The following is a 14,255-nucleotide window of genomic DNA, read 5'->3' as shown; positions in this document are numbered from 1 at the left end:
TACGGTTTGCAACTGCACATGGGGACAAAGATTGTACTTTTTGGAGAAGTGTCCTCTGGTCTGATGAAACAAAAATAGAACTGTTTGGCCATAATGGCCATCGTTATGTTTGGAGGAAAAAGGGGGAGGCTTGCAAACCGAAGAACACCATCCCAACCGTGAAGCATGGGGGTGGCAGCATCATGTTGTGGGGGTGCTTTGCTGCAGGTGGTTACTGATGCACTTCACAAAATAGATGGCATCATGAGGAAAGACAATTATGTGGATATATTGAAGCAACATCTCAAGACATCAGTCAGGAAGTTAAAGCTTGGTCGCAAATGGGTCTTCCAAATGGACAATGACCCCAAGCATACTCCCACAGTTGTGGCAAAATGGATTAAGGACAGCAAAGTCAAGGTATTGGAGTGGCCATCACAAAGCCCTGACCTCAATCCTATAGAACATTTGTGGGCAGAACTGAAAAAGCGTGTGTGAGCAAGGAAGCCTACAAACCTGACTCTGTTACACCAGCTCTGTCAGGAGGAATGGGCCAAAATTCACCCAACTTATTGTGGGAAGATTGTGGAAGGCTACCTGAAACATTTGACCCAAGTTAAACAATTTAAAGGTCAATGATTCCAAATACTAATTGAGTGTGTGTATACTTCTGACCCACTGGGAATGAGATGAAAGAAATAAAAGCTGAAATAAATAATTCTCTACTATTATTCTGACATTTCACATTCTTAAAATAAAGTGGTGATCCTAACTGACCTAAAACAGGGATTTTTTACTATGATTAAATGTCAGGAATTGTGAAACACTGAGTTTACATACACCTTGGCCAAATATATTTAAACTTCTGACTTCAAACGTATGTCCTTATTGGATTTTACTAGCCACTGTTTGTTGGCTGTGAGGTCTAGACTAATGTAGTCTTTGGCTCATAAATACCTCCACTTGGTATTAAAATTTATTTTTGGCCCCTAGGTCTATGATGATGGGAGGTATGTGTACCTTGTGATGGAGCTGATGAGAGGTGGGGAGCTGCTGGACAGAATACTCTATCAGAAGTGTTTCTCTGAGCGAGAGGCCTCTGCTGTTCTCTGCACTATTACCAAGACAGTAGAGTACCTTCACTCACAGGGGGTCAGTATCATTTATGTACGGGTACAGGGGAGTATCTTCACTCACAGGGGGTCAGTATCATTCATGTACAGGTACAGTGGAGTAGCTTCACTCACGGGGTCAGTATCATTCATGTACAGGTACAGGGGAGTATCTTCACTCACGGGGTCAGTATCATTCATGTACGGGTACAGGGGAGTATCTTTACTCACGGGGTCAGTATCATTCATGTACGGGTACAGTGGAGTACCTTCACTCACGGGGTCAGTATCATTCATGTACAGGTAACTGACAAAATGAAGGAAACACCAACATAAGGTGTCTTAATAGGGGGTTGGGCCACTGCGAGCCAGAACAGTTTCAGTGCACCTTGGAATAGATTCTTCTTGTGTCTGGAACTAAATTTGAAGGATGCGACACCATTCTTCCAGGAGAAATTCCATCAGTTTTGTTGATGGTGGTGGAAAACGCTGTCTCAGGTGACGCTCCAGAATCTCCCATAAGTGTTTCAATTGGGTTGAGATTTACTGAGTTACTGAGACACACACACCCTGATGCTCCTTTGAGACCCCTATTTCAAAATCACTGAGATCTCTTCATTTTTCAAATCAAATCACATTTTATTTGTCACATGTGCTGAATACAATGGGTGTAACTGAAATGCTTGTTTACGAGCCCTTCGCAACGATGCAGAATTTAATAATAATACATAAAAAAACAGTGACACAAGGAATAACATTAAATAAACAAGAATGGAGCTATACAGGGAGCTAAGAGGGAGTACCAGTACCAGATCAATGTGCAGAGGCAATAGCTATATACAGGGAGTACCAGTACCAGACGAGGTATTTGAGGTAGATATGTACATGAAGGCAGGGTAAAGTGACTAGGCATCAGGATAGATAATAATAAGGTATTTGAGGTAGATATGTACATGAAGGCAGGATAAAGTGACTAGGCATCAGGATAGATAATAATAAGGTATTTGAGGTAGATATGTACATGAAGGAGGGATAAAGTGACTAGGCATCAGGATAGATAATAATAAGGTATTTGAGGTAGATATGTACATGAAGGCAGGATAAAGTGACTAGGCATCAGGATAGATAATAAGAGGATAATATAGAACAGAGTAGCAGCAGCAAATGATGTGTATATGTGTGTTTGTTGTTTCGGTAATGGTGTCTGTGTGTTTGTGTTCTGTCGCTATGCGTGTGTAGTGAATGTGTGAGTGTGTCAGTGTATTGTGTATATAGTGTGTGTATATAGAGTCTTGGGAGTGTGCACAGAGTCACTGCAAGATAGGGTCAATGCAGATAGTTAATTAAATGGTTACCCGGACTATTTAGCTGTCTGGCTATTTAACAGTCTTATGGCTTGAGGCTAGAAGCTGTCTCAGCACCTGTTGGTCCGAGAGCCAATGCGCTGGTACTGTTTACCGGACGGTAGCTGAGTGAATAGTCTTCCTCTGGCCTTCCTTCCTCTTCTAGCCATGGTAACCAAAATAATAGGCTACTAGGCATGTTTTATACATGACCCTAAGCATGATGGGAAGTTAATTGCTTAATTACCCCAGGAACCACACATTCATACCATAATTCCTATTAGCTTCTCTGTTTTGTCATAGGTGGTACATCGAGACCTGAAACCAAGCAACCTCCTCTATGTGGATGAAACGGGAGATCCTGAATCGATCCGAATATGTGATTTTGGGTTCGCCAAACAATTAAGGGCGGAAAATGGTCTCCTCATGACGCCCTGTTACACAGCAAACTTTGTGGCTCCAGAGGTGAGGAGACATTTGATCTTATTTATTTCAAGTACATCCCTATATTGTGATGTGACACAGATTGACCATGTCTTTCATAGGTCCTGAAGAAGCAGGGGTATGATGCTGCTTGTGACATCTGGAGTTTGGGGATCCTACTCTACACTATGCTCGCAGGGTAAGCCTAATTCACTGGTTTATTTAAACCTGGCAGGGTAAACCTAATTTCACTGGTTTATTTAAACTTGGCAGGGTAAACCTAATTTCACTGGTTTATTTAAACCTGGCAGGGTAAACCTAATTTCACTGGTTTATTTAAACCTGGCAGGGTAAACCTAATTTCACTGGTTTATTTAAACCTGGCAGGGTAAACCTAATTTCACTGGTTTATTTAAACCTGGCAGGGTAAACCTAATTTCACTGGTTTATTTAAACCTGGCAGGGTAAACCTAATTTCACTGGTTTATTTAAACCTGGCAGGGTAAACCTAATTTCACTGGTTTATTTAAACCTGGCAGGGGAAGCAACATTTGCACGTTGCTACTTCTCCTGACTACCACTGATTGAATGACTCATTTTTGGGACAGTGGAGGACAGATTACTTTCTAAACTGAGGTCGAGTCTGTGGTAGTCATTGTAATTGTACTCTTCACAAGCCCAAATCTCTCAGGACCTGCCCTGACAATTTAATGTCCCAGCCTGCGGCTCAGGTTTAAAATCTCTAATCAGGGCAAAGCAGCATTCTTTCACTGGGTGAAAACTGGTTGAATCAACATTGTTTCCATGTCATTTCAACTAAACAATTCAATGTGATGACGTTGAATCAACGTGGAAAACTGATTGGGTTTGAAAACATAAGGGAATTGGATCTTTTTTCAACCAACTTTTAACCTAAATCCAATGACATGGTGATTTTGTTGTTGTTTATTTCACGTTGAATTCACGTTAGTTGACAACTCAACGAAATGAAAATCAAAACTAAACGTTAAACTGACGTCTGTGCCCAGTGGTACACTGTTTAGACGCCATTATTCATATTACTTTTAAAAATAGCTCAGCCGAGGTATTGGAGAATCGCACCTCACAAACTCATAGATTTTAAGACCCCAAATTCAAACAAACCCACATACATCTTTCCCTACTGTGCAACAGTAAAGCACATTTATTACTGTAGAGCAGGGAAGTTTGATTGTCTTGTCCTTCTTCACTCTTGTGTTTACAGCTTCACCCCTTTTGCCAATGGTCCTGATGACACCCCGGAGGAAATACTGGCTCGCATTGGTAGCGGAAAATATGCCCTCACCGGCGGAAACTGGGATACGGTTTCTGATGCTGCAAAGGTGAGGTTATTTGTCCTTCATTAATAGAACATCACTGTTTATTTAATGATTAATAAATCCAGTTCACATCCAATTGTTGTACATGGAAGTTTGAAATGAAATCCCATCCACATTGGTTTAGCTGCAATGCTGCATTTCATACGGGTCCTAACTAGACTATTTCTGTATTGGGTTCCAATAGGACATAGTCACTAAGATGCTCCATGTGGATCCACACCAACGGCTGACGGCTCCCCGGGTCCTCAGACACCAGTGGATAGTCAACCAAGAACAGCTGTCTCAGTGTCAGCTCATCAGACAGGATGTACAGCTTGTTAAGGTAAAGAGGAAACCCTGATGAAAAGCCCAAACCTGACATAATGTAAGAAGCAACATCATCTGTACGTGTTGCCAATCTCTATTCTCGTAAAACAGACTGACAACATTGTTTCACCTTAGCCCAGCGGTTTGACTGGTTGACCAGGCTGGTCGATCTTTGTCACTAAGAAAATTATGCTAGCTAATTGTGATAGTTATTGTTTTGCATCACAAGCAACGTTGTCATCTAAAGCTCTCTGACTGATGAAAGGTCTCTCACACATGAATTATTCCTCTGTAGAAGTGCTGTTGTCGTTCTACTGCCACCTTGTGTACAGATCTACCATTACATGTAGAACTTTGCATTCTCTACGTCAGCAAAAGTAATTTGAAACCTGCTCAACGTTTCACACACTGTACTTGCTTTGCCCCCTTTAATTATGCAGTTTTAGAATATAATAACTTTATATACTTTAAGTGTTTTCTGTCTCCCTAGGGAGCAATGGCTGCAACATACTTGGCTTTGAATCGATCGCCTCTGGCCCCAAAGCTGGAGCCTGTGCAGTGTTCAAGTTTGGCCCAGAGAAGAGGAATGAAGAGACTCACATCCACTTGTTTATAGCACCGTCTTAGATGATTCAGGGACAGCTTGAAAATGGGGCAAGGTGCAATGACTTTCATCAGACACTGGTTTAAGTGCCCGTCCAAAGAACCAGGAAGTCTACAGTAGTGGGAACAAGGAGGAGCCACTTGTAACAAGGGGGGGAAAAATTGTAGAGAAGATGCATCACATTGTTGCACTAAGACAGGAATCTTTACAGATTTTAGATGCACTCGAAACAAACAAATGGTGGCATCGAAGACAAAGCAGAATTCTGTTAAATTGTTCTTAAATGTATCATTTGTATTGAAGAAATGTAACATTAATATATTTTATTTTATTCATTCATATTTGCCTTTTCATTTAGGTGGCATCTGAAACTGTTTGTTTGTTAAGTGACACCTGTGTATTATCTCGAGTATGTTTAGAATGATATTGTCTAGGAGACCAAGTAACCTTATGCAACGTTGAGTTGACACTTTGTCATAATGGCTGTAACAGAAAAGTCTAGAACAGCTTGTAGTTCATAACTACATGATACACATTTTACGAGATTTTATCGACAGCATCTGTATTTTTCCCTGTGTCTGAAAATAAGCATGTTGGTATGTTACTTTGCTGACACATTGTTCAGTCTAAAAGTTAAATTACAGCTGCTAAGGATATATATGTTGGTACATTTTGTAGCATTCCAGACATCCACAGTTATTATAGACATTAAAATAAACTGAAATAGCTGAATGAGTACAGAGTATGCACTGCATTCAGAAAGTATTCAGACCCCTTGACTTTTTCCAGATTTTGTTACGTTACAGCCTTATCTAAAATTGATTAAATAAATAAAACATCCTCATCAATCTACACACAATACCCGATAATGAATAGCAAAAACAGGTTTTTAGATATTTTTTTTGCAAATGTACAATTAAAAAAAACGGGAATACTTTAGTTACATAAGTATTCAGACCCTTTGCTATGAGACTCAAAATTGAGCTCAGGTGCATCCTGTTTCCATTGATCATCCTTGATGTTTCTACAACTTGATTGGAGTCCACCTGTGGTAAATTTAATTGATATGACATGATTTGGAAGGCACACACCTTTCTACATAAGGTCCCACACTTGACAGTGCATGTCAGAGCAGAAACCAAGTCACGAGGTCGAAGGAGGTGTTCGTAGAGCTTCGAGACATGATTGTGTCAAGGCACAGATCTAGGGAAGGGTACCAAAAAATATCTGCAGCATTGAAGGTCCCCAAGAACAAAGTGGCTTCCATCATTCTTAAATGGAAGAAGTTTGGAACCACCAAGACTTTTCCTAAAGCTGGCCACCAAGCCAAACTGAGCAATCGGGGGAGAAGGGCCTTGGTCAGGGAAATTACCAAGAACCCGATGGTCACCCTGATAGAGCTCTAGAGTTCCTCTGTGGAGATGGGAGAATCTTCCAGAAGGACAACCATCTCTGCAGCACTCCACCAATCAGGCCTGTATGGTAGAGTGGCCAGACAGAAGCCACTCCTCAGTAAAAGGCACATGACAGCCTGCTTGGTGTTTGCCAAAAGGCACTTAAAGGACTCTCAGACCATGAGAAACAAGATTCTCTGGTGTGATGAAACCAAGATTGAACTTTCTGGCCTGAATGCCATGCGTCACGTGTGGAGGAAACCTGGCACCATCCCAATGGTGAAGCATGGTGGTGGCAGCATCATGCTGTGGGGATGTTTTTCAGCGGCAGGGACTGGGAGACTAGTCAGGATTGAGGCAAAGATGAACAGAGCAAAGTACAGAGAGATCCTTGAAAACCTGCTCCAGAGCACTCAGGAACTCAGACTGGGACAAAGGTTCACCTTCCAACAGGACAACGACCCTAAACAAACAGCCAAGACAATACAGGAATGGCTTCGGGACAAGTCTCTAAATGTCCTTGAGTGGCCCAGTCAGAGCCCGGACTTGAACCCAATCTAACATCTCTGGATGTTAGAAGAATGGGGAAAATTCCCAAATACAGATGTGCCAAGCTTGTAGCATCGTACCCAAGAAGACTCGAGGCTGTAATTGCTGCCAAAGGTGCTTCAACAAAGTACTGAGTAAAGGGTCTGAATACTTATGTAAATGTGATATTTCTGTTTTTTCATTTCAATAAGTTAGCAAACATTTCTTAACCTGTTTTTCCTTTGTCATTATGGGGTATTGTGTCTAGATTGATGAGGGGGAAAACCAATTTAATCAATTTTAGAATAAGGCTGTAACATAACAAAATGTGAAGAAAGTCAAGGGGTCTGATAACATCCGAATGCACTGTCTGTCTGCATCAGTAGATGCTGCTGAAGGAGGACGGCTCATAATAATGTCTGGAATGATGTCATTGGAATGGTATTAACCACATGGAAACCATGTTTGATACCATTCCATTGACTCCATTCCAGCCATTCCTATGAGCAGCCCTCCCCTCAGCATCCTCTACTGGTCTGCATCAATCTATAACTTTCAGGTTGGTTCATAAGGTTAGACATACTGTAGTGTACAATATTTATTTTCTGTAGCTTACAGTTCAATATTATTTTCTTTGTAAAATCTAGTGTGCATTATGTTGGATGCTTTTGATAGTTTTGGCAATTTCTAACATAATATTCTACTTTTGTTTTGGGGAGTGGTACTGAAACAGACTCATTATAAATTGTCAATGCAAGTTATATTTCTTGTGTAAATGTGACTTAAGTTATTGTATCAAACAACTGTATATATTGTTTCTACATTATCCATTATGTTTGTGTATTAATGTATGTTTATGTCCGTTTGTTTTTATTTTTTAATACATGACATATTTAAGTGTTTTTACCTGATCTGAAGTGCACTATGTGTTAGGTAAATTACTTTTTAGAGGGATGTATTTGTTTTAGTAGCAGATACATTGGTATGCATTTATTAGCATTACCTTGTTTCCTGTCTGTTAAATAGCTAATTTGGGGTGGGGGGGGGGATATATCAACAAAGATTAATCTTAAAACATTATGGAACCAATATGAGTGGATTGATTTAGTGTCCATATGTTGAACACAGCATAAAACATATACAGTTGAAGTCAGAAGTTTACATACACTAAGTTGACTGTGCCTTTAAACAGCTTGGAAAATTCCAGATAATGCTGTCATGGTTTTAGAAGCTTCTGATAGGCTAATTGACATAATTTGAGTCAATTGGAGGTGTACCTGTGGATGTATTCAAGGCCTACCTTCAAACTCAGTGCCTCTTTGCTTGACATCATGAGAAAATCAAAAGAAATCAGCCAAGACCTCAGAAAAAAATTGTATACCTCCACAAGTCTGGTTCATCCTTGGGAGCAATTTCCAAACGCTTGAAGGTACCACGTTCATCTGTACAAACAATGGTACGCAAGTATAAACACTATGGCATCACGCAGCCATCATACCGCTCAGGAAGGAGACGCGTTCTGTCTCCTAGAGATGAATCCCAGAACAACAGCAAAGGACCTTGTGAAGATGCTGGAGGAAACCGGTACAATAGTATCTATATCCACAGTAAAACGAGTCCTATATCGACATAACCTGAAAGGCCGCTAAGCAAGGAAGAAACCACTGCTCCAAAACCGCCATAAAAATGCCAGACTACGGTTTGCAACTGCACATGGGGACAAAGATTGTACTTTTTGGAGAAATGTCCTCTGGTCTGATGAAACAAAAATAGAACTGTTTGGCCATAATGACCATCGTTATGTTTGGAGGAAAAAGGGGGGTGCTTGCAAGCCGAAGAACACCATCCCAACCATGAAGCATGGGGGTGGCAGCATCATGTTGTGGGGGTGCTTCGCTGCAGGAGGGACTGGTGCACTTCACAAAATAGATGGCATCATGAGGCAGGAAAATGATGTGGATATATTGTAGCAACATCTCAAGACATCAGTCAGGAAGTTGAAGCTTTCTTGCAAATGGGTCTTCAAAATGGACAATGACCCCAAGCATACTTCCAAAGTTGTGGCAAAATGGCTTAAGGACAAGAAGGTCAAGGTGTTGGAGTGTCAATCACAAAGCCCTGACCTCAATCCTGTAGAAAATTTGTGGGCAGAACTGAAAAAGCGTGTGCGAGCAAGGAGGCTTACAAACCTGACTCAGTTACACCAGCTCTGTCAGGAGGAATGGGCCAAAATTCACCCAACTTATTGTGGGAAGCTTGTGGAAGGCACCTGAAACGTTTGACCCAAGTTAAACAATTTAAAGGCAATGCTACCAAATACGAATTGAGTGGATGTAAACTTCTGACCCACTGGGAATGTGATGAAAGAAGTAAAATCTGAAATAAATCATTCTCTCTACTATTATTCTGACATTTCACATTCTTAAAATAAAGTGGTGATCCTAACTGACCTAAAACAGGGAATTTTTACTCTGATTAAATATCAGGAATTGTGAAAAACTGAGTTTAAATGTATTTGCCTAAGGTGTATGTAAACTTCCGACTTCAACTGTACAGTAGAATGCCACCTTGGATGCCTTTATGTTTATGGTTTAGGTGCAAATCAAGTAGTAAAGAAGCTGTGTGAAACAAACACCAGCAATCCCAACAGTGTTTTCAGTGTACCAACACAATGACATATTATAGAATTACAGGTTGAAAGTACACAGGATTCAGGAATGGTTTATCATTCAACTTAAGCACACAATGGCGCTTTAGTTGCTCCATAATAATAAGAATACGGGATAATATGACAAAACAGGTTCCATAGGATAAATACCACACACTTACCTTTAGAATATTTTCATAATTTCTAGAATATTTTCATAGATTTGACAGTACAACATGTAAAAAGCATTACAGCCTAATGAACAGTAAGCCTTAACAATTTCTGCTTTCACAAAGCTTAATTGAATAACTACTAAAATACAATATTAGAATCATAGAGTCACACAATAGATAACCTTGATCAATGACTCGCCTTGTGCTGCTGTGGCTTGTATATAGATCTGCATACTGAAGGTACTTCTGAGAAGATATTTATTCAAAGAGTCTCCTGTTCTGTGTTGTTCAGTCACTAAGCCCTCAAGTGAGGACACACTATTGTCTCAAACCCACTGTAAAGTAAGTAGCTAAAAAGTAACATTGTGAAACTTGTGTGCTAGTAGGACTGTACATACTGTATAGGTTACTTAACTATTTTCCTTGTATTGGCAGTGCATGCCAAAACTTTACAAATAAATCAAGTGGGAAAGAAACTCTGTTGTGTTGATATTTTGTGACGATAGTCTCAGGCATACACTCAGTGACCCTTATCAGTTTGTGGACAATTTCTGGTCCTGTGTGGTGTAACGGATGTGAAATGGCTAGCTAGTTAGCGGGTACGCGCTAGTAGCATTTCAATCAGTTACGTCACTTGCTCTGAGACTTAAGTAGTAAGGGCCGCGGCTTTTGTGGAGCGATGGGTAACGCTGCTTCGTGGGTGACTGTTGTTGATGTGTGCAGAGGTTCCCTGGTTCGCGCCCTTGTCGGGGCGAGGGGACGACGTAAAGTTACATCTGTTACAGTGGCAGGGTATTCGCAATGCAAGGGTGACTTCCCCTGGGGCTACCCATACACAAAAAATTATGCATACACTACTGTAAGTTGCTTTGGATAAAAGTGTCTGCTAAATGTATATTATTGTAATGACCTGACTAGATCATAAATGAACAATTGTCCAGACAGAGGCTTGAGTTTGCGAATTGACGGTTTATTAAACCAACTTTACACAGGCCACTGCTTGGGCCGTAGCACACGCCAAATAAATGACAGATAACCAACAAGCCAATCGTGACCTTCTCTTGTGAAGCCCAGACGTAAGAGAGAGAACAAAGGCGAAACCTGGTCTTAACTTCCAATGCTCCATCCCCCCCTCCACGCCACTCCGCCAACCGCCAGGATGCCCGGCATCAGGGCATTCCCGTGATTGGCAGATAGCAGGTTGATTGACATGTCGGACCCCGCGAACACTGGGTACTGGTCAGTACAACACAACCACCTACTAGCCTAACACATAACACACAGCTGTCTGTGCGGGTCGCTACATTATATTATTTAATATAATAATAGTATGCAGATTATTTTTCAAGCTAGGCCTAATTGAATGCAATTTTGGTTTACCTTCGCTAGAAACCTGGTTGAACCTCTTTCACAGTAACAAAAAAGAACAATGGGGGGAAATCGGTAGAACAGTTGCGCTGTGCTACTTCTCCTGGCTACCACTGATTGAATGACTCATTTTTGGGACAGTGAGAGGGACAGTGGAGGACAGATTACTTTCTAAACTGAGGTCGAGTCTGTGGTAGAGTCATTGTAATTGTACTCTTCACAAGACCAAATCTCTCAGGACCTGCCCTGACAATTTAATGTCCCAGCCTGTGGCTCAGGTTTAAAATCTCTAAACAGGGCAAAGCAGCATTCTTTCACTGGGTAAAAATAGGATGAATCAACATTGTTTCCACGTTGTTTCAACCTAAACATATAATGTGATAATGTCATTGTAAATAAGAATTTGTTTTTTTAAGGCCAGGCACCACAGGCAAAAATTTAGATTTTGCGTCCACCTGTCAATTTTCTGATTTGGGGATATTTTGCATAAAATGTCCAAATAAATCGGCAATAATGTAAATAAATACTTTATTTGTATCATTTTATCCCAACTCCGTCAACTACACCTAGCATTAATGTCGTTCTTGATAGCATGTTTCATGTAGAACTTCAACCGCTATTTTTAAATCTCTCCATGTTGAATCATATATCATTCAAAAGCTTGTTTTCCGGAGCATATCGTTAGCTAGTCCATAGGTGGCTATATCCTTTGTAGACGTAGTGCTTCGTGCTGAAAGATTAGTAATTTACTGACATTGGTTACTGGCATTTATAGGCCCTTTCCGGCAACCTGATTGATTAAAATGCCTCACGTGCCGCGCAGCTCTTCCTTGTTTGAAAATATCTCCCGCGAAGAATCAACGTAAAGAGAGACAAAATTAGTAAATCTCGAAGAATATAACTACAGTATGTGAATAAAAATAGGCGATCTCAGTTAGCCAATGCGAGAAAAGCAGTGAATGAAAGAAACAATGTGCCTGATCCGCCGATCGAGGCAGTGACACTACAGGTAGATGAGGAAAAGGAGGTAGCCCGCAGCAGCGCGTTGAGACGCAAATTAGTTGAGATGAAGATGCCAACTAGCAGCGATCAACCAGACAGCAGCCAGCCAACAGTGGCGTTTATTCCACGTCTCAAATAAACCAACTTGTACATGATTTGATTTGCCCTAAGTGTCTAAACACTGGACTGAAAATCACCATAGACTTCACCAACCAGTGATTGTGTAATTCTGTCATGATAGAATGTGCAGACTGAAGGTGATCGTGATGCATTTAGGAGGAGTGTTTACACTTCCTCCCGGCTGCAGGAGTGCTCCAGGGAAGATGTGGCATTTGATATAAATGTGAGGATGGTTCTTCTAGCCCACGATTTTGGACTTGGTTATGAAGCTCTAAAGAAAATAAGCAAAGTCCTAGCGATTCCTTCCTTGTGTCTCAGCTCATATCAGAGACATGATAGTAGAATGACAGGTAAATAAAAAGGGAGAGTAGCCCATTATTGTCAGGTGACTTGCTGTGTATAAATAATATTTATTTCCTTGCTCCAGCAAATGTATTCAAAGTTAATAAAACAGAGTGATAGGAAAACATAACTATACAATGAGATTGTCACATAGACCTACAGTGTCATAGGGCTGTAGCCTAATGTGATTAGTGAGAAATTAGCTTTACGTAAAGTAAATACATGCTGATATGCTAATATTTCGTCCTGCAGTTATGTCTGTAATGTCGACAGACATAATAAGTACTTTTTCCCCCCACTTTAGTTTCAGAGATGCAGAGAGGGCTACAGTCAATGGAGAGTGCTGCAAAGATAATTAGAAGAGCATAGGCAGATATAGACCCAGACATAGCAGAGTTACTGAAGGAGTATGAGGATACAGATATAGACCCAGACATAGCAGAGTTACTGAAGGAGGATGAGGATACAGATATAGACCCAGACATAGCAGAGATGCTGAAAGAGGATGAAGATACAGATATAGACCCAGACATAGCAGAGTTACTGAAGGAGGATGAGGATACAGATATAGACCCAGACATAGCATAGTTACTGAAGGAAGATGAGGATACAGATATAGACCCAGACATAGCAGAGATGCTGAAGGAGGATGAGAGTGTCATCATAGACATTAATGTATCCTTCGGTGGCACTTGGCACGAGAGGATTCACTTCCAACTACGGGATAGGTGTGTGCATTGGTGCTGGTATCAGCGACCCATAGAAAATGGTAAAGATCCTCCACCCTGTCACAAAAACCTTGGAGGCCATACATTTTTTAATAGAGAGGTTGCACAGAAAATGGTAGCTGTATATCATAGGATGTCAAATGATAACGTCCTCAAAAGAATGTAGCACGGAGGAACCTAGAATGCAAATGACTGTCAGAACTCTGTAATATGGTCGCGATGCCCCAAAACTGTCTTCGTGGGCAAAAGCCGCACTGACGGAGCAGCCAGTATGGCAGTAGCCACGTTCAATGATGGAGCCACTGCTATAACAATTGTGACGAACAAATTGTGGATTGACAGCACTTTGGTGAGACTGGAGCAGTCAGAGAGGAGTTGTGAGAGCTGATGCTGCTTCAATTGAGTGTTCCAAGCGCAGGTCCCATGATACAGTCAAGAAAGTAAATCGTCACCAGCAACAACTCAGAGGGGCTTACATATGGGGCAGGCTTGGCTGATTCATGTTCTGCACATTTCAACTGCCGTACAAAATCCTTGTATGTGACAAATTGAGCAAAGTGATATGAGAATTTGTCCAAAACTGCATATTTGTCCAACAGACCAGTATTCAAAGCATATGCTCTATTGCTTGAACCAAATGTATTAAACGTGCTAATGTATTTGTAAAATGTATATTTGATGTTTATTTGTCAGTTTAGAAGTGATATATGAATGAGTTTAATTATTGTAACATAAATGGTCATAGTTATGGAAAGTACATTTTAATTGCATTAGCCTATCTTTATCTGCCATTTTCTCAAAATGACATGTTCCCTGTGCGCCAATTCA

At 40.8% G+C, this 14,255-nt stretch overlaps 1 protein-coding gene across 3 annotated transcripts in view; it reads left to right on the top strand.

Annotated features, from left to right (window-relative positions):
- The window catches only part of LOC129828687 (ribosomal protein S6 kinase alpha-2), a 56,484-nt gene extending 46,141 nt beyond the window's left edge, over positions 1-10,343 (top strand). For 2 of the 3 annotated variants that reach the window (XM_055889823.1, XM_055889822.1), the window contains exons 16-21: positions 973-1,131; positions 2,738-2,899; positions 2,980-3,056; positions 4,101-4,218; positions 4,400-4,537; positions 5,012-10,343. In XM_055889823.1, the coding sequence (XP_055745798.1) occupies positions 973-1,131; positions 2,738-2,899; positions 2,980-3,056; positions 4,101-4,218; positions 4,400-4,537; positions 5,012-5,137 (780 nt within the window). In that variant the 3' untranslated portion in view covers positions 5,138-10,343. The remainder of the gene's footprint in view (positions 1-972; positions 1,132-2,737; positions 2,900-2,979; positions 3,057-4,100; positions 4,219-4,399; positions 4,538-5,011) is intronic. The other variant, XM_055889824.1, reaches the window with a different exon arrangement.
- The last annotated feature ends 3,912 nt before the right edge of the window (positions 10,344-14,255 follow it).

The sequence above is a fragment of the Salvelinus fontinalis genome, chromosome 30 (assembly GCF_029448725.1).
Source record: "Salvelinus fontinalis isolate EN_2023a chromosome 30, ASM2944872v1, whole genome shotgun sequence".
NCBI classification, from domain to species: Eukaryota; Metazoa; Chordata; class Actinopteri; order Salmoniformes; family Salmonidae; genus Salvelinus; species Salvelinus fontinalis.
This window is presented reverse-complemented; position numbering and strand designations above follow the sequence as displayed.